Source organism: Diceros bicornis, chromosome 21, assembly GCF_020826845.1.
Source record: "Diceros bicornis minor isolate mBicDic1 chromosome 21, mDicBic1.mat.cur, whole genome shotgun sequence".
Lineage (NCBI taxonomy): Eukaryota > Metazoa > Chordata > Mammalia > Perissodactyla > Rhinocerotidae > Diceros > Diceros bicornis.
In genome coordinates this window covers 9772297-9795668 of record NC_080760.1, presented here as the reverse complement: position 1 = coordinate 9795668, position 23372 = coordinate 9772297, and the positions used below count along the sequence as shown (strand labels likewise).

The window sequence follows — 23372 nt, the reverse complement described above, 5'->3', positions numbered from 1 at the left end:
CAGCTGGTCGGAATGCAAACTGCTGCAGCCTCTATGGAAAATGGTATGGAGATTCCTCAAAGAATTAAAAATAGAGATGCCCTATGATCCAGCCATGCCACTACTGGGAATCTATCCAACGAACCTGAAATCAACAATCCAAAGAGGCTTATGCACCCCTATGTTCACTGCAGCATTATTCACTATAGCTAAGAAGTGGAAGCAACCTAAGTGTCCCTCAACTGACGACTGGATCAAGAAAATGTGGTATATATATACAATGGAACACTACTCAGCCATAAAAAAAAAGACAAAATCGTCCCATTTGCAACAACATGGATGGGCCTGGAGGATATTACGTTAAGTGAAATAAGCCAGAAAGAGAAAGACAAACACTGTAGGATCTCACTCATATGTGGAATATAAACCAACACATGGACAGAGAAAACTGTATTGTGGTTACCAGGGGCAATGGGGGTGGGGGGTGGGCACAAGGGGTGAAGGGAGACATATATATGGTGATGGACAAACAAAAATGTACAACCCAAAATTTCACAATGTTAAAAACTATCAAAACATCAGTAAAAAAATTTTAAGAAAAATCAGTTTTCTTCAGATGGAATCCAAATAAATATATTTTTAAAAGACAATAATGGATATGTGGCCAATATTTTTACTTAAATGTTAAGTAATTTAAGATTTGAAAAACAGCCAAATATGAAATATATCATACTGTGTTGAGCACTTATCTAATGTGTCTTTGACAGTGTCCTAAGAGGCATTTTTTGGATTTAGGTTAAACATAACGTTAATTTCAAAAGGGAGGGCTGTAGCCAACACATCACTTGTTTGCAAAGAGCAGAGCTGAAGACTGCCAGAGCAGCTGGAAAGGAGGAAGCAATATCGGGATATAAATTCCCCTCAAATATTCAGAGATCCCTGAACTAAGCAAGCACTGGAATGGTCTAAGAGACTCCATGAATAGTAATACCCAGAAGCTGAAAAAGTGAGCCTTAAGAAAATTTTAGCAAAACAAATCCATCACTATACAAATAGGATAATACATGATAACCGAGAGGGGTTTAGCCCAGGAATGCAATGTTGGTTTAAAAATTCAAAAATTAATCAATGGAATTCACCATATTAACAGGCTAAAAAAAAAAAAAGGACCATCTCAATAAATATAGAAAGAAGGCTTGACTTGACAAATTTAACACCTATTCATGTTTTTTGAAAAAGAAAAAAATTGCCAGCAAACTAGATACAGAAGTGAATTTCATCAATTGATAAGGGGCATTTATGAAAACCTCCAAATAAACTCGTAATTAATGGTGACTGAGTGCTTTCCTCCCGATATCAGAAGGAAATGTACTTGATTTGTCTCCTGCTATCGGGAACAAAAAGGGATGCTTGCTTTCATCACTGCTATTCAACATTGTACTGTACAGTAAAATAAGGCAAGAAAAAGAAATAAAGAGTGTAAAGGAAGATGTAAAAATTTTCTTTTTTCACAAACATTGTCAACAGCATAGAAAATCTTAAGGAATCTACCAAAAAAGCTGTAAGAACTAATGAGTTTAGCAAGCTTGCAGAAAAAAGGTAAATATACAGAAACGAATCCATTGTATGTCTAAATACCACAAGCATACAATTAGAAAATAAAATTTAAAAAAAATAACACCAAAAATATAAAATACTTTAGCAGAAATGTAACAAAATTTGTATACAAAGACCTACACACTGAAGACAGCAAAACACTGCTTTAATTAAGGAAGACCTAAATAAATGGAAAGACATATCATGCAGATAGATTGAAAGACTTGATATTGTTAAGTCAACTCTCTCCAAAATAGTCTATAGATTTAACACAATCCTGGTCAAAATTCCAGTAGACTCTTTTGTAAAAATTGTTGAATTAATTCTAAAATTTATATGAAAATGCTAAAGACATAGAATAGTGAAAGCAATTTTGAAAAAGAAGAATAAAGTTGGAGGACCCACACTACCTGATGTCAAGTTAATATAAAGCTAAAGTAATCAATACATATAATATATATAACATGTGTATATATTATAAAGCTAGGTAATCAAAATAATGATAGACATATAAATCAAATGAACAGAATAGAGACCTCAGAAATTGACCCACATAGATATCGTCAATTGACTTTTGAGAAACGTACCAAAGTTATTTCATTGAGGAAAGAATGGATAGACATATGTAAAACCTTAACCTCCAACGTTATCTCATACCATATGCAAAACATTAACTCAAAATGGATCACGGGCCTAAATGTAAGCGCGAAAACTATCAAATTTCCAAAAGAAAACAACGGAGAAATCACTTGTGACCCTGTGTTAGACAACGATCTCTTAGATAGGACTCAAAAAGCATGAGTTAAAGAAGAAAAATTTCATAAGTTGAACAACATCAAAGTTAAAAACCTTTCCTCTTCGGAAGTCATTATTAAGAACATGAAGGGGCCGCCCGGTGGCTTACCAGTTAAGGCACGCTCTCCGCTACTGGCGGCCTGGGTTTGGATCCCAGGCGCGCACCCACGCATCGCTTCTCCGGCCATGCTGAGGCCGCATCCCACAAACAGCAACTACAAAGATGTGCAACTATGACATACAACTATCTACTGGGGCTTTGGGGAAGAAAAAAAGGAGGAGGATTGGCAATAGATGTTAGCTTAGAGCCGGTCTCCCTCAGCAAAAAGTGGAGGATTAGCACGGATGTTAGCTCACGGCTGATCTCCCTCACAAAAAAAAAAAAAAAAAAAAAAGAACATGAAAAGACAAGTTACAGACTGGGAAAAAATATTTCAAAACATGTGTCTGATAAAGGATTTGTATTCAGAATACATAAAAATAACTTGTTCAATTCAATACCAAGAAGACAAATAACCTAATAAAAAATGGACAAAAGATGAGAACAGATGCTTTATCAAAGAATATGTACAAATGATGAATACACACATGAAAAGATGCTCAACTTCATTAGTCATTAGGGAAATGTAAGTTAATGCTACAAATGAGGAACCACTACACAACCCTAGAATGGCTAAAATGAAATAGAGCCAAGCCAGTGTTAGCAAGAATGTAGCTCAACTGCAACTTATAAATAACTATTGGGAACACAACGTGGTAGAGTCAATTTGGAAAACAGATGCATCAAAATTTAGTTTCTTCTGCTCGTCAAAAGCCACTGTTAAGGAAATGAAAAGACAAGCCATAGACTAGGAGGAAATTTTCCAAATACATACTATATCTGACAAAGTACTCAATCCAGATTATACAAAGAATTTCTACAAGTCAATAATAAAAAGACAAGCAACCCAATAAAAATGGGTTAAAAACTCAGATAGTGAGGACTAAGTGGAAGATGGCAAGAGGGAACTTTTAGGGGGTGGGGGAAATGTTCTATATCTTGGGGTTGGGGTAATGGTTACCTAAGCATTTAAATTTATCAAAACATCAATTTGTTCACACAAAATCTGTGGATTTCACTATATGTAAATTATGCCTCAATTTTAGCAAACTAAAATTATACATTAGAGTTATACTATGTCTTGATTTACTCTTTTATTTAATCTACCTGCATTTCAGCTTATAATAATCTTGGTTTCATTCTGTTTCCATACTGGTATATGAAAGAACTTTGTAAAGTATAAAGTACTATAGTGGTATAAAGTAGTATGAATGCTACTTCAATAAAATACTTCTTACGTGTCCTAAAATCACCTCTTGTGAGTTTCAAGAGGTGTCTCTTGTTTCTAGTGATCTAAGGTTTAATGGAAAAATTCATTATTTATCCTATCCATGTCCTTTGTGACAATACTCCCAAAAAAATACCCCTATTGGGGCTGGCCCGGTGGTACAAGCGGTTGAGTGCTTGTGCTCTGCTTCGGTGGCCCGGGGTTCGCAGGTTCGGATCCCAGGCGCGCACCGACACAACCCTTGTCAAGCCATGCTGTGGCAGCGTCCCATACAACATAGAGGAAGATGGGCAGGAATGTTAGCCCAGGGCCAATCTTCCTCAGCAAAAAAAAAAGGAGGAGAATTGGCATCGGATGTTAACTTCCTCACAAAAAAAAAAAGAAACCCTATTAGTCAGCTTCATTCTTTCTTCAAGTTCTCTCAGTTCTTTAATAAAATTAGGTATTCTGTTCCACACTATTTTTACATTTATACATAATATCTTAGTGATGAATGGGCTTCAGCATGATATTTTCAATATCCTTCCCAATAAGGATCAACCATGTATTTACCGACCTTTGTGCCTATAAGAGCACATTGGGCTGATGTCTTTAGGAGTTTCCTAAATCTTTTATTTGTTCATAATTGTTAATTTTGCATCTATGCTGCTTAGGAACATACTTTAATAATGTCCCTCTAATTCTAGCTCCTCTGCCCCATTAAGGCCACAGGTCTCTTGATCTGCAGTCATCTGCTAGCCCCTCTCTGAGTGTGCGTCACCACCAGTTCCTGCCCCCAGCAAGCCAGCAGCTGTCTTTCAGTTGCTGGTGCCCTTATTACTCTAGTCTGACTTCCCGGATATCTTACCTTGCCTGACTTCCTAGATGCCAGACCACCTAACATACTTCTGATCACAGTTTACTATGACTGCCTGCCCCCTGAACCCATTTACCCACTTTGACACACTTTGGAGATCATTAGCACCTGAGTTCCTTGACTGTCACTGTCATTTCAATACCAGAAGAGACCCTGTGCACTGTACTCTCCACTGCCCAGTGGTACAAGTCCTTAAAGCTCTGTCAGGTTACAGCATCAATAACTGACAGGAATACTGGAAGAATAAAAACTGGCTTCCATCTTTTAAGAAGTCTCAGCTAATATATTTTTAATGAAGCCCATAGAATTTTAATCCAATGTAATGAATAAAAATAGATCAAAGTCTATGTTAAAATGAAAGACAATAATGAGAAAAGAAAGGAGAGTCAGAAATGAAGAGTAACAGAGACAGGCAGGGGAAGAAATAAAAGAGACAAGGAGGCAGAGAAACACAAAGTGATGAGAGAGACCGAGATGATGAGAGAAATAGAGAAACACAAGGGAAGAGCTGACAGAGAGAGGAAAAAATAGAGAAATGAGGAAGAAACGTGGAGAGAGAAAATCAGACAGAGGCAGAGGGAGGCAGAAGAGACAGAGAGATGAAGGATCCTCGGACAGAAAAAGGAAGAGAGCGGAGCCAGGCCACTCTTCTCTGTCTCCCCTCTAATCATCATCCCTTCTGAAAAAAGACATAATAAAAAACAAAAAAAAAACTACACAAGCTCCAAATCTAACTCATATCTACTTGGCTGTATTGGGAATGGTGACCTGGGGTTTCAATTTCAATGAGTGCGTGGAGAAAGGATGGACGTTAGTAGCACACACACACTCACAAAAAGCCAGTGCCTCTCTAGCATCCTACTTTCTGCTCCTACATCCTTTCTCAAGTTGGTTTGAGAATTATCCACATTGCACAGAAGAAATTGAATCTAATGAGGCGAAGACTTCTGAACCACGGGAAGGAACCTGGACAGCTCTATGCCTTCCTCCCCGCCCCAAGCCCCAAAGAACATCCTTCGAGGAGCGCAAGGACTTTTCCTTCTTGTCCTTGCTCAGAATACTCTCCACCCTCTCTGAGAAAATAACCCATCCTTCAAGTCCCAACCCCATCTTGTTCAGGGACAGAGTCTTGTCCACCTCTGTCATTGAGCATGCAGCATAGAGCCTGTGACACAAAAGTCATCAGTAAGTGTTAATTGAACAAATATATGCTGGTTCTACACATATATGTATATACGCACATACATATATAGACATATTTACAATTCATATCGCATGAACTTTTATAAAGAAGTTTGTTCATAGCACAGCACTAAACAAAAATGTTCTCCTAGTAACTTTCCTCTAAATCTGTTCTGCCTCCAGGGTTCTCAACCTCATTGATGTCATCATCACCTAAATTATAGCTACAAACCCCATCTACAAACTCTCTCATCTAATCAGTAAAGCCTGTTGATCTTATCTTTTAAACCTCTCCTAATTTATCCCCCATGTCGTCCATTCACATGTCAAAAGAAAAATCAAACCCTCCTGAATGGCATCCCTAAGCTTTTCCATCCCCCACATTGTTGCCAGTAACCTTTCTAATCAAGTCATATTCTTCATGAGATATCTTCAAGAGAAATCCATAAGGAAATAACTCTACAATCCTTCAGAATTAACATCAAATTTCCTATTTTGGTACTGAGAACTTTCCCAGTTATACCCAACTACCTCCTCATAATCATTTCCCACCACTTTCTCTCCCTATCTCTAACCACATGAAATTGCTCATCAGTCCCTAAACCCTTCTGTTTTTCCCCTCCACCAGGCCTCTTCCCATAGACATTCACATTTACTTTCCTTTCCCTTTTCCACATCTAGATCTTTGACAAGTCAGTTCAAATTACATCTTGTTCCTTAACCTGATAATCATCCCTAGGGAGAGTTAGTCACTCTTGTCTCCAATTTCCAATGCACATGAAAAATATATGTATTATAGCTCATATCATAGCGTATGGCAATGATTTAAGTATCTTTCTTCTCCATTAATTATGAGTTGTGCAAATGCAGACACAGTCTCAGTAACTTTTGTAAGTATCCCAGGGCTTAGCACAGAGCCTGTGCAGAAGAGGGACTCAACAACTACGTGAAGAATAAGTAAACATACCTTTCTGTGCTTTAATTAGTTGTTTTCCAATTTCTAGTGTCACAAAGGCTGTACCATTTAGAACTATGTCGATTATGGTCTTCCAAGCATTAGGAGAGAGTCTTTCAGTGGGAGAAATAAAATTCCCTGCTGCATTGTTTATCACAATCTAATAAATGAATAAGACAAGTGATAAAAACTTTTAGATGAGGAAGAACATTTTCCCTCAAGGGCTTTTATTTCTGAAACTTATTAATCCAAATAATACAATAAAGCTCACGTTCATAGTCTGTTAGGAAACAATACCATGAGATTTGGTTTGATTTTACTTTTTTTGAGCCTGTGAAAATCTCCTTTGCTATTTACCAAGTTTCAGAATCCTAATCCCTGTCTCAAAATTAGGGTAGAGTCTATTATTAAGAATATAAATACAAGTTAAGCTTATCTACCATGTGACTACACTTTATTTCAAGGAATCTCAATTAAAATGCCTTTAATTTCTGGTGTCATTCCGGCTTAACTTACCCAATGAAGCTCTTGGTTGATGACCTGTTCCTTCCCTATCAATAAAGATTCCACTTAGTTCTATAACAGATTCTGTATTATTGGTCTGTTTGAAAATATCTTTAACATAAAAAAGTGCTCTCTTTGAGACTACTGGAGGAAATGGCTTCTTTCCGATATGTGAACCAAACAACAGCTAACTACTCATGCATATCTCAGGTCTTAAAAGGGGAAATCTGGAGTTTCTTGTAGGTTTCCTTGTTTGTATCAGGCTCCTCCACTGACAGAGATAATCAAAAGTTATTAAGAAAAGCAAAGAGCATGAATCATTTAAACTAGATATTGTGGTCTTGGATAACTGCTCTTCTTATTTCATAATCTTATTAGATAAAGTGAAATCAAATTTGTTCTATATGATTGTAAATGCATGTTTTAAGTATTCCTGAAAGGAAATGGTATAGCAACCTGTTCTGATCTGTTCCCTGCTTTAAGCAGAGCTGGCTTTTTGCTAGGGAGAGAAAATAGGTGCATCTCAACACAGCACCTGCTCACATCAGTATTTTATTTCCTTAGTGCATCTTGGTGGGAGTTATCAACATCAAACAGCTCTTGCTTCGGCTGCATCACCATCATACTTACATCAGGATGTCCCACGACTTTGATCAGTTCCGACACAGTGTTTTGCACCATCTCAGGATCCCTCACATCACACTGAATTGCATGAACCTGCAAAATAACAAAAAGAAAAAAGAATCCCACATTGTTCAGACTCCCTAAACCAAAAACATGAGTAAATTATTTATGCATAATTCCTAAATCTGATTTAAATAACTGTTTTTGATGTACCTTATTTCCAGTTTGAGAAGAAATCTGATCTGCAGTAGCTTTCAAAACATCAATCTTTCTAGAAATAAACACATGATATTTTGCATAAGTTCTGAAATAACTTCATATTATACTTTTGCTTAAAGAGCTTAAAGAGATGTATTTTTGAGAAAATATGAAAGCTATATTTACAAACAAATCAGTTTGAATGAATTCATTTTCTAAAAGTTAAATTCAAACAATTTTTATACAGCATCTGATTCTAATTTATTGAATTATTTACCTTTAAACTAGTTAATTTATATCTACTCATAGATTTAATATTATTTCCTTAATTACAATGGTTTCTATCTGTTTCCTTGCCCAAGCCTGCTTTAGAAAGAAAACACACTCATGATATAACGTAGGCTTATATTATATATAAAATCTATGTTATATATAAAATCTATTTTAGTAGATTTTAGACCAAATTGATGGGTTTGGACAACTTATATGCATTCAGAATCTTATCCTCTTGAAAGAAACACAAAAAATAAACCATGTAAATTATGTAGTGTTACAAAGAAAATAACATGTTAACACTCTTAAAAACATTACAACATAAAAACAAAAATGTTCTGGCCAATTTGCATTAAAGGGAACATCTGAAAGAAATTCCTTTGGCCCTTTGTAAATTACATAGTGACTTGTCATTCAGATTACTACTGGCCTATCTAAAAATTTTACACTATTCAAAACTGGAGGAAGGGGTAGATTTTTTGACTAGTCTCTAAAGCTCTAGACTTGCACAGTTAGAGGGTACCAGGATATACCTAAATAAGAAGAAATTTCTTCCACATGGTCTTACTCTTCCTACATTCATCACAACAATAGATATTTTGAAATATCTGCCCACCTTATAGAAAATGGAAGGATTATATCCATTATCCCGGTACAATGTTATCTATTGAAGCAGTAATTATAATCACTCCCACTGAAAACAAAGCAGCCTCACTGTAGTACTTTTTAACCTCATCTTCACACAGAGAAAAAGCTCTATTACTGAATGTACAAAATGTATACGAAATGTATAAATCATCAGTTCCATAATCAATCATTTCTATTATCACAAATTGTAACTGACTTTTTCCAAGGAGATTTATTTAAATAATCTAAAGGATATTCAGAGATCAAGATGCAAATCAAACAACTCTGGCAAACAGTGTTTTCAATATGGCAGCACAAAACTGTTTTCATCAATAGACTCTCACCAGGCAACTGCTGAGACTGACTTACCGGCTGGCTATCACACAGTGAGCCCCTAGGCGGGACAGAAGAGTTGTCATTCCTTTACCAAGGCCAGTACCTCCCCCGGTAATGAACACCACTTTTCCTTGAAAACTATTAGGTGGTAGCATCGCGTTTTGAAGGGGTGGAAAGAATTTGGACTGAAAAGCTTCAATGTTTTGATATAATATTTTCGTTCCATAACTGAAAAACTAAACAGAAAAAAAAATGAATTGAAAGTTGCATACATGTTTTCCCACAGAAGAGATGAATTTTTAAAAACTTCAATAGTAATCAAATTCTTGGACTAACACAAACTCACTGTAAACATACTGGTATTGTATTTAATCAATTATTACTCTTTTTCTATTGGAATGTTAAGTAACATAGCGGAATGGTTAAAAGCATGGGCTTGGGGCCTGCCCAGTGGCGTAGTGGTGAAGTTCGTGCACTCCACTTCAGCGGCCCGGGGTTCACAGGTTCGAATCCCAGGTGCGGACCAATGCACCACTCAGCAAGTCATAGCTGTGGTAGCATCCCATATACAAAACAGAGGAAGATGGGCACAGATGTTAGCTCAGAGCTAATCTTCCTCAGCGAAAAAGAGGAGTATTGGCAATGGACGTTAGCTCAGAGCCAGTCTCCCTCACCAAAAAAAAAAAAAAACATGGGCTTTGGAACTAGACTACATAGGATAGAATTTTCTCCCTAGCTGTATAATTTTCAGCGAGTTATTTAACCTCTTTTTGCCTCAGTTCCTTCTGTAATTGGAGATAATAATAGAACCTTCTTCATAGGACGTGGTATTATATTAATATGAGTTACTATAAGTAAAATACCCAGAAAATTGTGTAGCACACAGTAAGCACTCTATAAAAACTAACATCATTATTGCAGGTGTTTTGCTTAAATTTAACTTAAAAAAAACTTACATAAGGTATTTTTATCTTTTAACGAGAATAATTTGGATAAAAATCACATTCCATCTTTGAATCACTGAAGAAAATGATAAAAAGTTCTTTGTAAGATTTATTAAATCAAATGCCTCTTCCTACGCTGTCTTCTGGATTTAGAACAGATAAAATATTTATGTTATATGTAAAATGGGAGAAAATCAAACCATTTTGAACTAAAACACATTTGTATTTCTCTATCTTATACTATAGTTTACAGCTTATATTCTCACATTACTTGTGAAAATCACTGCCTTTCTCTCACACTTAATTATGAAAACAAACTTTTAAGTGTTGAACATAAAAACAAACAATAAAGAGCTAATATTCATTAAATGTGTCGGGACTAGATATCAAACTAACTAGTCTTCACCACCCCATGAAATAGGTATTATTTTTACCCCATTGTACAGCAGGGGCCCAGAGAAGTTAAACATACATATTGTCCAAGTAGCGGAACCAAGATCATAACCACCCTGTATATTGCCTCTCTCCATTCACTGAGCTCCTGCTGAGCTTACTGATCACACCAGTGAGGTAATCAGGTCATGGTTGCAAAATTAAAACTCCAGAATCTATCATTTCCTGCTGGAGTATTCCTGTAAGCTAAATGGGCCGCCATCAGTTGATGTGGGATATCTAGAAATTTATCCTAAGGAAATAATCAGAAGTGTGGTCAATGATTTAGAATAAGGATGTTTATCAACTGGAAATTGCACAGGAAAGTGCTTATGATATGACGGTAAGTGAAAAAAGAAATGTTCATAAATATAAATAAAAATATATGCTCCCATTTTATAGATGAGGAAACTGAAGCACAGAAAGGTCAAGTAACTAACTTTTAAAGACAAATAATAATAAGTAGCGAAGACTTGACTCAAATCCAAGATGTGTGACTTCAGAGTCCATCCATTACCAAGTCCATTCCAACCCCTAGCCACCCTGTGTACAGCAGAGTGGAACCTTGCCCCATTTTTTGCACCATCCTCTCACCTTCTGGTGCCATATCAGGCAATGCTCCCCCACTATTCACAGGGTTTTCATGGCCAATTTTTCAGAAGTGGGTGACGAGGTCCTTCTTCCTAGTCTGTCTAGTCTGGAAGCTCTGCTGAAACCCGTCCACCATGGGTGACCCTGCTGGTATTTGAAATCCCAATGGCAGAGCTGTCAGCATCACAGCCACCACAGTGTGACAATGGACAGATGAGCGGTGTGGTTCCCTGACCAGGGAATGAAGGCAGACCATGGGGTGCAAGCACCGAATCTTCACCACCAGGCCACCAGGCTGGCCGGCCATTACCTTATACAGTTCATCATCTCCAGGGGATGGGATCATGTTTCATTATTTATTCTGCTTATTTGATTCTTTTTTAGTTATTTTTCTATTCAATAAGTATGATTTGATATTATAATCAGGAAAAAAGTTATTGCAAGACAAAATTTGAAAACCTCTATAAAATAAACGGTGAAGATAAATTTGCAAATCTAGTTATGCTCCATGCTGGTTATTATATTTCCTTTTAGCTTTGTATCCTTTTGCCAGGGCATGGTAATCCAAGCAACCTACAATAATCTTTCTCTACATAAATGGCAGTTCCACTTAAAGCTGCCACTGCCTCTAGAACTATTATATTAAGATGATGAATCAGGAAATTTGCACGAGTAGGCTGATGAGTTTGTCATTACCTAGTAATAATGAAAAAATGTGTTCTAATTTTCCAAAGGCTCTGCGATGAATTTTTATTTATTTACTGTTGATTTGTATAGGGGATTTGATGCGGTGCTTTATGAAAGATAATTGAAGCAAGATATTTGCATGCAAAATGTCTTTTTTTATTTATCTTAAAACATTTTGTCAACTTCCTAACTGGTGGAGGAAGGAATACAAACATAAAAGTAATCACATTTGACAATAATTCCTAATGTGTCTATGACGTATCAGGTTTCTACATAGCACAGGCTCACCTGTTGTATCTTATTTGATCTGATCAATACTGATCTTACAGCTCCCCTTCCCCATCAAACCAAAAGTGAAGAAACTGATGTGCTATTTCAATTCACATGACCTTCTGATAATTCACAGCATATATGCTGTTGAATATAAATTCAAACCATCTGTTTGCCTAACAGCAAGTTGTTCATCTCAACATTAAGACGCACAGAGATAAACAGACCTCACAGGATCATACTATATTCAGACTCCTATTTCTACAAAGAAGGATCCCAAATAACCTGAAATAGCATTTTGGCTGTTTCTTTCTGAGTCATAAAAAGTGGATACAAAAAGGGCTTTTAAAGATTTTCAAATCTTACTGTGGTTTTTCTAGAAATAAATTATTTTTTGAAAATGGAAATAACACCTTTCATATCAAAATTGATTTTTCTGGAGATCTTTAAAATTTCTAAAATTTTTAAAACTCTCTCAAGTCTTCCAATTTTGGCAATACAGATTTATTTTTTAGCATTAGAAGTTCTAAAATCTCCCAGAAAGAAAATCAGCTACCATCTGCTGATTCCCCTTCCATACTCATCACTCTCCCACATCATATAAACAATATCTTCCTTCTTCACGTGTTCCTAAATTTTAGCATCTAAACTAATGAAAAGTGATAGTACTTCTAATCCTCAAAATGGCAATCCTGAAAGAGTCTTGACTGTCCCTTCCCTAGAGGATGAGGACTGTATATCAATGAGATTTATACCTAAATTACTTAAGTAATTTGGCTAGTCTAAAATGTCTAGCATAGGGCCAGCCCCATGGCTTAGTGGTTAAGTGCGCGCGCTCCGCTACTGGCGGCCCGGAGTTCGGATCCCAGACGCGCACCGATGCACCGCTTCTCCGGCCATGCTGAGGCCGCGTCCCACATACAGCAACTAGAAGGCTGTGCAGCTATGACATACAACTATCTACTGGGGCTTTGGGGGAAAAAAAAAAAAGGAGGAAGATTGGCAATAGATGTTAGCTCAGAGCCAGTCTTCCTCAGCAAAAAGAGGAGGATTAGCATGGATGTTAGCTCAGGGCTGATCTTCCTCACAAAAAATAAAATAAATAAAATAAAATAAAATAAATAAAATAAAATAAAATAAAATAAAATAAAATGTCTAGACTAAACATCTAAAATAGAAGCACATTGGTGATCCTAGGCCAAATACATTTTGTTAGGCCTGCCCAATGTTTTAAAAAATCTGAGCCAATATTTAGATACTGGGAGAATGTAGATAAAAATCAGGAGCTCCACCAACAGTTCAGTCCACCTTCCTCCAAGGCTGAGTTCATGGCCGGCTGAGCCAAGAACTGAGCACCACCCAGCGCCCACTTATACAAGCAAAGCGAGCCCTGTTCACTGGGCGGCCTCTTCCATCCACAGGGCCTTCAGGGATCTGAGGCATTTGAGTGTGTGACTCCTAGTTTAAAAAAAAACCAAGAAATCAATAAAGAAAAGGGAAAAAATAGTATTTTTTTATACCATGGAAAATTTTCTGAAGTTTCCTGTAAAACAAATTTCTGTAAAACTAATTGCTTAGTGTGCTAGGTACGTTATTAAGAAAATCCAGTTTCAAATCTGTAAAAATATAATAACCTCATATGGAAGTTGTGGAGCCAAACAAGTTAATATTTAAATAACTCTTAGCTTACCTATTTCACCATCATTGTCATCATTACTATTGATTGGGCCTCCATATTAAAATCCCATCCCTCAAAAACATTGATATCCTCCAGGGTCAGAAACACAAAAATTAAACTCGGGCATGGCATTCAAGCCGTTGGACGATATGGCCTCAGCCTACCTTCCTAGCCCACCTCCCACCAGTTCCACCACGGAGGTGTGTGCTCTGTGCTCGCCACCCTCAGCCCTCCGGACACTTGCCAAGCACTTGCACCTTCTGGTCTTCGCTCCTGCTTTCTCTCTCCAGCCTGAACTACTCACTTGCTTTCTCAACCTAGCAGAATCAGCCTTCAAAACCAAGTACAAGTGTCAAAACCAGTTAACACTTTTTAACCGGTGCCTCTGTTAAAAACAGGCGGAATGAATCCCTCCCTCCATTAAGATGCAGTCTTCCACACTACACTATGAGTATCCAGGAAGGCAGAACAGTCCCCATTCATCACTGTAATAGGGTTTCTGGTACTAATTAGGCATTCAGTAAATGCTTGTTTTATTGGATGTAACACTGATTGGCCAGGTTTCAAAGCTCTTCGAAAGTGTGTGGGTGCAGACATGTAGTTTTTGGCAGATATATGATACAAATGCAGCTCTCTGTCACTTGTTTTAACTAGTTAAAATAGTCATTTCCAATGACTAAATCTTAAAAATTAGTTAACATCCAAGAAAAGAAAATCCAAATCTATTGATATATGAGTATTAACAAGTCATTTGCAAATAGAAAAACCGGGCAAAGGGTTTAAAAAGGTAGTCCACATAAAGAAAAATACATACAACCATATTTATTACTTAATAAGCATATAAACAAAGGGAGATATCATTTTTCTCTCACTAGATTGGTAAGATTCAAATTTTATAACACATAATACAAGAAATAGCTTATTAAAATTACACTCTTACAACGTGTTGACATGAATTGGGACAACTTTGAAGGCCACTTTGGCAACATTCATCAAAATGCTAACTATGAACACACTTTGACCCAGCAACTCTACATTTAGGAATTTATCCAACAGGTATACTCACGCATTTGAGGGGTGGGGAGAAGCTATGTTCGAAGATATGTATTAAGACAAAAATGAAATTAAGAAATTCTATGTATAATCACATCGAAAAGAACAAAATACTAAAAAATTTAAGAAGTGCAAGACTTATAAACTGAAAACTACAAAACATCATTAAGAAATTAAAGAAGACCTAGAGCCAGCCCTGATGGCCTAGTGGTTAAAATTCCAAGCTTTCCACCTCAGCAGCCCGGATTCGTTTCCCAGGCACAGAACCACACCACCCATCTGTCAGTTGCCATGCTGTGGTGGTGGCTCACATAGAAGACCTGGAAGGACTTAGAAGTAGGATATACAACCATGCACTGGGGCTTGGGGGAGAAGGAAAAAAAAAAGAGAAAGATTGACAACAGATGTTAGCTCAGGGCAACTCTTTCCCGGCAAAAAACAAAAACTAAGAAGTTAAAGAATACCTAAATAAATGGAAAGACATCCTGTGTTCATGGATTGGAAAACTTAACTTTGTTAAGATGGCAATACTCTCCAAATTGATCTCCAGATTCGAAGCAATCCTTACCAAAATTCTACTTAGTCATTGCAAAAGTTGACAATCTTATCATAAAATTCATTTTTAGGGACTCAAATGCAAGGGACTCAGAACAGGCAAACATATTTATTAAGGCAATGTTTGTGATAGAAAAGACTAGAACACAACCTATCTGCTTAGGTAACATACCCAATCAATTAGGGCACTTCCACATCACAAAATCCTCTGTGTCTAGCAAAAGAAGCTGGAACTTATATGCTGAATGTAAACACTGCTACATACGTATTGTTTATTCAATCACTCAACAAATATTTGCTGAATGCCAACGTGAGGCATTATGTGTTAAGGGAAAAAGCCAAGGTAGAGAAAATACATAAAATATGCTCCCATTTGTGTGTGTTTTTGCACATGCACAAAAACTGTTGGAAGGATCCATAAGGAACTATCCATAGCAGTAACCTCTTGGGAGAGGGACTTAGTGAATTGCTACCACACACACTTTTGTACTGACAATTATTGGACATGTTCATAAGTTAATTTCTCATTAAAAATAGTTAACACAAAATCAAATCATATATGCAAGCATACAATATATGAAGGATATAAAGTTACAGAAGGAAGAAAAGTAGCACAGAATCAGTGTCATGATAAGCATGTATGCCTTACTTGAAGTGTAAGTTTTCTATATTCCATACTTAAACATGAGCTATATTTATAATGACAATGAAATATTACCATATCTATTTTTTTGGAGTTTCTAAGTATCTGTTGGTTTAGGTCAGAATGAATATTTTTTTAAATCAAATTTACCCCAAATCAAATGCACATAATAAGTGCTTTGCAAACTGGGCCTTAACTGTCGTATAAAAATGTAAGCTTGGTAAAGACCAGACAATCTTATTTTTCAAAGGATGACAGTGATAGCTAGATGGACATGCTACTTGACGCTGCAGTGCAGAAAAGGATAGTCCTGTAGAATGAAGAACTGTCCCATCCACTAACGCCAATAGTGACCCTACAAACTTGAAAAGAATTGAAGAGCCCAAACTCTACCCACCCCCACAGCTTGCCACAGGTCACGTGACGCTCATTCTCTGTGCCTGTGTGGATTGCTTGAGCACCTCTGCCTGCTCCTTCACTTAAACAGGGCACTGCAGAGGCCACTGACAGTCTAAGCTCCCGCAGAACACAGATCTTGTTGCCACAGCAACTTGAAGGTAAGGCTGAGCAAATATAAAAGAAAGCTAGCTGGACTCCAAGCTCCAGGGGCTAGGCTGAATTATGCAGTTGTTGCCAGGAGCAAGACAGAAATTACATTTTTGAGTAATGATACATCTTATAGCGATGAACATGAGTTCTTGAAAAAGTAGTTGCTCTGTGCTACAGGGTGTACTTCTTGTTTTTATTAAGTTCTTATTTGTCTGCAGTCAGATGTGGACCAAACAGCTGCTTCCTCATTACTACACAATAAAGGGAGATGAAATCAAAGAGAGAAATTAGCACGCAATCTGAAATTTTCAACTGAGATCTTTAGTCCTGCTTGCCTCTCATTCGAGTCACCTCTTATTGATCCCTATCATGTTAGCCAAAACTAACGACTATCTTTTTTGAACCGAGAAATAGAACCTCTGCTCTTGAAAAGGGTTTGTTTTGATTTGGGAATTTGCTTATACGAAAAAGTATTGGAGATAAACGTGGTATTAGGATTAGGATACAGTTAACACATTTGTTTTTAGCAAGTTTTTACTGAGCATCTACTATGCCTTGGGCGCTGTTCCAGGCAATGGCAATACAGCAGCCAGCAAAACAGATGCAATATTCTACCCTAAGACAGATTATCTTTGAGGGAGGGGGATAAATAAACGAAGTGAAATACATAGTATACTAAAAGCCAATATGTCCTGTGGGAAAAAATAAGGCCTAGAATAGTAGACTGTTGTATTTTAAATACAGTGGTCAGCGAAGGTCTCACTGAGGTGACACTTGAGCCAAGCCCTAAAGGAGCTGAGGGAATGAGTCACATGGTTCTTTCAGGCAGAGGGAAGAGTGAGAGCAAAGGCCCTGAGAAGGAAGTGTGCCCAGCACACTGAGGAAGAGTGAGAAAGCCAGTGCCACTGGAAAAGAAGGAAGGAGGGAAAGAGGGGCAGCAGGTGAGGTCAATGAGGTTAAAGGGACTGGACCGTGCAGGCTGAGTCAACCACTATGTGGACTTAGGCTTCTACTCTGAGTCCGGTGGGAAACATCTCCAAAGTTTTGAGCAGAGGATTAACATGATCTGCCTCAAGTTTTTAGAGGATCGTTCTGGCTGCTAAGCTGAGAATGGAACGTAGGAGGCAAGGCTGGAAGCAGGCAGACTAGGTATGACGCTTTTGTAGCAAGCCAGGCAGGAGATGACGACGGCTTGGATGGTGATGCCAGCATCAGGAGGGGAGGGAAGTCAGCAAATAAAATTACTTGCAGATGGGATCCAGAAAATGAGAATGTAATGAATTATCACCAGACCTAATATTGCCTGGTCCAATTATTTCCTCTAGCCTCAAAGCCCAACCTCAGCACACCTTGACCTATTTCCCTAAAAGCTGAAAAGAGGTCTTTCACTTTACTGAAAAGATCAAGGCCATTTGGCTGAGAGAGCCTTTTGCACCTCTCTTACCTTCACCTCAGTATCTGTGTTACCATTTGCATTGCCTTTTTGTTTTAGGAGTAAGGTCTAACTGTGAGCTAGAAGGAGAGCGACACCGTCAGACACAAGGCCTTAGTTTAAGGGAGAAACAAGGAGGACAGCAGAACTCAAGACGAGACAACACTTGCCACATGCATTTAACACGTGGATTGGCCTGAATTCAGAAGCCAACCAGCTGGAAGAGGTAGAAGGGGAAAGCTGAAGATGACTGAGTTTTCTAGTTTAAATAGCTTCGAGGGGAGTGATGCTATGACTGAAATGACTGGGTTGACATGAGAAGACCTAAGTTGGAGAACTGAAGATAAGGAGTTCTGTATTAGAAATGCCGTACCTGGAATACCTGTGGAATATTCAGGCAGAGATATCTAATCTGCAGTTGGAAATACGATTTTGAAGCATAGAGAATAAATTGGGGCTAAAGGTAAATGGCAACATCCTTTCAAGGACTGTGAGAGCCTACAGTTCTATCATGGCTTTTGTGATGCAATGCAGTGTGGGAGTTTCCCCAGACTGGAAGGGATCAAAGAACAGTTGTCTCTTGACTCTTAACTATCTTCAACCAGCCACTCCTGATCTGAGTGAGTCATCACCTTAGGAAGGGAAGAACGTAGGACAGCTGAGACTGCTGATGATCTTCCACCTGGCATTTTCTTTAAAAACTAAGGGCTGCCAAACATCAATGGAATGCCTTCTAATATGAGCTGTAGGAACCCTTGGCTAACTTGAGAACTCCCCTCCTCTTTTGATGTGTTTTATAATGACCTGGGAAATAATCTGAGATCTAGATTTTTTCTTTTTTTGTGTGTGTGACGAAGACTGGCTCTGAGCTAACATCTGTTGCCAATCCTCCTCTTTTTGCCAAGGAAGATTGTCCCTAAACTAACATCTGTGGCCATCTTCCCCTATTTGGCACATGGGATGCCACAACAGCATGACCTGCCGAGTGGTGTGTAGGTCCACACCAGGGATCCAAAGCCATGAACCCCGGGCCGCCAAAGCAGAGCGCGTGAACTTCACCACGCCACCAGGCCAGCCCCGAGATCTAAATTTTTTTAATATTGCAAAGTTAGCTTTATAGTTTTGGGAGGGAGTTTGTTTTGACATTTCTTCACATGCATATCTGAGCTACAAGGCTACCATTCATCCACGTGATTCCCTCTAGTGACTCTTTCACTTCCTCTTTCTCTTCACCTAATACATCCCATCACCTAATACATCCCTTCCATCCCCACGTCCCATGCATTTTACCTCCCCAGTATCTTTCCCCTCCACCCACTGCCTGACTTCAAAGGCCCATTTCTCCCGTCATGCACAAATACTGAGGGCCTACGCTACGTCATCTCTTATCTGGTCTCCAGCCTCCAGTCCCTCAACGCAACCCATCTGCAATGCTGCCCCAAGAGTACTGCAAACCTGCTCAAAGTACTTCTCTCCTTAGGGTCCTCCAATGGCTCCCGGCAGCTGCAGGAAGTCCAGATTCCCTAGCGTCACACAGCACACCAAGTCCTCACGCCCTGGCTCTTGTCCATCTCTCCAGCCTCATCTCCCTCTGCTTTCCCCTCTTGAAACTGACACTCAGGAAAACAAAATACTCAGGATTCCCCAAACACAAACTGTCTCCTACTTTCCTATCTTTAGACAACTTGATCCCCACCATCACCCAACATTCATCACTCAAAGCCAGCTCTGAGATTTCCATGCCTTCCCTAATACTCCCAGACAGAATTCACATTTTCACCTCCACCTCTGTAACTTAATCAAAGTATCTATATACCAGTATAGAAATTCCAGTGGCCATTTAACATGTTCAAGACACATCACTTAACCCCCTCGTCCCTCCAGCCCCCCCTCATAAATGCCCTCTCTCAGAGAGTAGCATTTCTATTAGCTCAGAGGCCAAAGATAGAAACCTGGGCTTCATCTCACACCGCAAATCCAAACCACTAAGTCCGGTTCATTGTAGTCCTAAATAGCTCCAACGCTGCCCTTAGTTCAGACTCGCAGCACTTTTGTTTGGACTTCTGGTCTCCTCATCTCAATTCTGATCTGATGATATCACTATCCAGCTCACAATTTTGATGGTGCCATTATCATCTCCTCAGCATGGCCCAATCTTCTATTGGGCCCCCCACCACCAACCAATCACCAAGGTCTCTCAATTTACCTCCTAAATACCATCGACTTCAAGTCTCTCTGCATACACTGCCATTCCCCAGTTGAGGCTGCCATGGCCTCTCACTGGGAGAGAGGATTACCAGGTTTGACCATTTGCCTCCACTCTCGCCCCTGCTCCCATTGGGTCACACAAAGGTCTCATTCCCAGTAGAACTGAGAGCAACTTGAGAGCAGTGTTCCTATTTTTTAATATTTGCATCCCCAGGGCCAGGCACTCGGGCCAGGCACAGAACCAGTTCTGAATAAATGTTTGTTGTGTTGAACCTAGTAAGTAACAGCACAGTTTAATACAGCACTTCATAAATAGGATGTATGACAAATGAAACATTTCTCTTCGTTCTTGGTAACAAAAATATTCCAATTAGGGGTTTTAATTGTAACAACTTGTATTTGCACACAAAAACATGCTGTTCCCTGGAACAACCTCCCACTTCACAGATGTGCAGACTTCTCTTCTGCCAGGAATTCAAACTCAAGCCTGCATCTGCCAGGAAGGCGACAGACCACATTAACTGGGGCCTCTCTTGCCTCCAAACTCTGATCCTCAAAACTTCCATTTTTCTTAAGCAAAGGAATGCAAAATTGTCAGACAATTAATTTTTAAATGAGTTCCCTTTCTCCCTCTCAAACTGTATCGTCTAATAGTATAAGAGCTGGGATAGGCTCTGTGGACCTTTTTACCACAATTGTAATGATTTGTATTAAAAAAAATTTCTGAAGACTTTTCTGCCTGACAGAGCTGTTGCAGGATTCAAATGAGAAAGTTCTTCGAGAAGGGATGAGAAAACATACACTTCTTTTACAAAGACCTATAACCTAAATCTTTACAGGAAAAGAAAATAGTATCAACAAAACTCTAGCCTTGAACTAACCTCACTTTCTAAAAGGAAGTTCCCTTACTTGGCTCACTAGACCATTTCCTTGTGTTCACATTTGGAATTTGTCCATATTATTCAAAAAAGAACACCATGGCTGCCCGTTCTTATCGAACTGAAAAAAGTTTTTTCACAGTGGGCAGATTAGTTTTTCCACCTGGCTAAGGAAACCCGCTTTTTGGTTTAGTTTAATTTATTAAGATTTTTAAATTTAGTTGGAGGAAGAGGTTGTCTTGGATAATATTGCTTCTTTTTATTTTTCTTTTCTTTCTTCCCCTCTTCACTTGCAAAATTTACTTGCATTATGGGTTCAGTGGAGAGATGTTGACGGAACAAAAGTATAGGGGGAGACAGAGGTGGAAGCCAGCCCGTGATTCGTCCCTACTGGCATTACATCTAGGAAGTGGAGTCTAAACAGCTGGGGTTTCTTTCTTATTTTCTTTTCTTTTTATGTGAATATGTTTGTGTTAATGTTTAATTGCACAACGAATACATGAGTGAATTTTCTTCATAAAAAAAAGGACTGCAGATAAGGCCAATGCTCCCTCCCGGCCCCACTCTCTCTCACTCCCCAAAGAGCAGTACCCTTCTCTTTTTCTACCCATTTACACACAACTTTGAAACTTCCAGGAATGTAAAACTTTACACACACACACACACACACACACACTTTTCCCCTTCTTAACCCCAGTGCCTCGGTTCCTACTCCCCCGCGTTGCCTTGCGCCCCAGGACCCAGGTCCTCTCTCCTCCACCCAGGGTCTCCCTGTCCTCTCTCCTTGAGCCCCAGCCAGCACCTCTTGTCCTCTCTCCTCTCTCCAAGGGACCCCTGTCGTCGCTCCCCGTGCCCTGGAACTCCGAGTCCTCGCTGTGCGCTCCTCCCCGCACCCCGGGCCCCCCGGGCTTTGCTCTGCGCGCCCCCGGCCGCCGCCCCAGAAGCGGGCACGGGCGGGCTGCTCGCAGGGGCAAGCCAAGCCCTGGGCCCCTCCAGGGCCGCCTTACCCGCGGAGGAGCGAAGCCCCGAACAAAGAAAACCGGGCCTCGCAGCGCCATGGCGAGCCTCCAGACCTTAGCCCGGAAACCCGCAGAGCGCAGGGGGCGCGCCGGGATGGCCGAGCTCCGGGCCGGGCGGAGGCGGGGCCGGAACACCCGCGCCCAGTGACCGCAGGTGGGAGTCCCAGGGCGCTGCCGGGCTCTGCCTCTCCGACGCTTTTGCCTTCTCTCTGTGCCTCTGCCGTCCCGGAGAGTTGTGTAGGGCGAGGAATGGCGGTTTCGACGTCCTTGTGGGGGTGAACAAACCAGTGCGCCAGAAAAGGGTTGCAGATGGCAGAAACACGCGCCACATGCACACTGCCCACCGAGTGCTAGCGCCTTTACAGTGATTTATGTTTATTCCTTAAGTGCACGTGTAAGTTCGTGGTTGGTGTGGCGCTGAGTCACACATCATCACAATAATAATATCTTGGATTTAAAACAAGGCCTCACTTTTCCTAAGGCAAAGCTGCTGAAATCTAAGAAAAGCAGCAGCTTCCGGCGGCTTTGACTCTTTGCGGAACATACAGCCGCCCCTTAACGCCAAGAGGCAATGCAGCTCTGAGCGTCCTGCTTTTGCTTTCTCTCTCTGAGGGGTTAATAATACATAAATTAAGAGCAAATGCAGACCTTTAGTTAATCCTTCTCCATCTTAGTTTAAGGTACCTGTTGACACGCTGCATAAGCTCAGATCACATTTCTTTCTTCACTTCTAAAATGTGAATATTCATACCTAACTCAGGATTATTGTGAAGATTAAATGAGGATGTATGTGAAACCCCAAACTCAGGCTGATGTTAAGTGACAGAGAAGGTTTACTAAGCGCATGGCATCTTCTAAATGCTGAGAAAGAAAAAATAATCAGCCCTTGACATTCAGAACCTTGCCTGGCACTCACAGGCAGACCATGCTAATCTCCTATTGGACATAAACCATCTCACAGAATACCAATCTCAGACAAGGTCAGAGATCTTGAGGTGAGACAAAGCAAGTCAACGTCATAATTTTGTCTGAGCACAGACAAAAGCAAATACACGGTGTCACCCCAAAAATACCTAACAAACCGTCTCTTGGCCAAAATGAGTGACTATTTATCAATTGCAACTCTAACCTCATTCTAGTCTCCCCTCACTATAGATAAGATTTACTGAGGTCCCCCTTC

General features: G+C 39.5%; 1 protein-coding gene across 1 annotated transcript in view; it reads right to left on the bottom strand.

The window, feature by feature from the left end:
- DECR1 (2,4-dienoyl-CoA reductase 1) overlaps positions 1-22552 on the bottom strand; it is a 51430-nt gene extending 28878 nt beyond the window's left edge. The window contains exons 1-5 of the mRNA XM_058564559.1: positions 22181-22552; positions 9287-9489; positions 8033-8090; positions 7826-7912; positions 6704-6851 (exon numbers count right to left, since the gene is read on the bottom strand). Coding sequence (XP_058420542.1) covers positions 6704-6851; positions 7826-7912; positions 8033-8090; positions 9287-9489; positions 22181-22231 — 547 coding nt within the window. The 5' untranslated portion in view covers positions 22232-22552. The remainder of the gene's footprint in view (positions 1-6703; positions 6852-7825; positions 7913-8032; positions 8091-9286; positions 9490-22180) is intronic.
- Between the last annotated feature and the right edge of the window lie 820 nt (positions 22553-23372).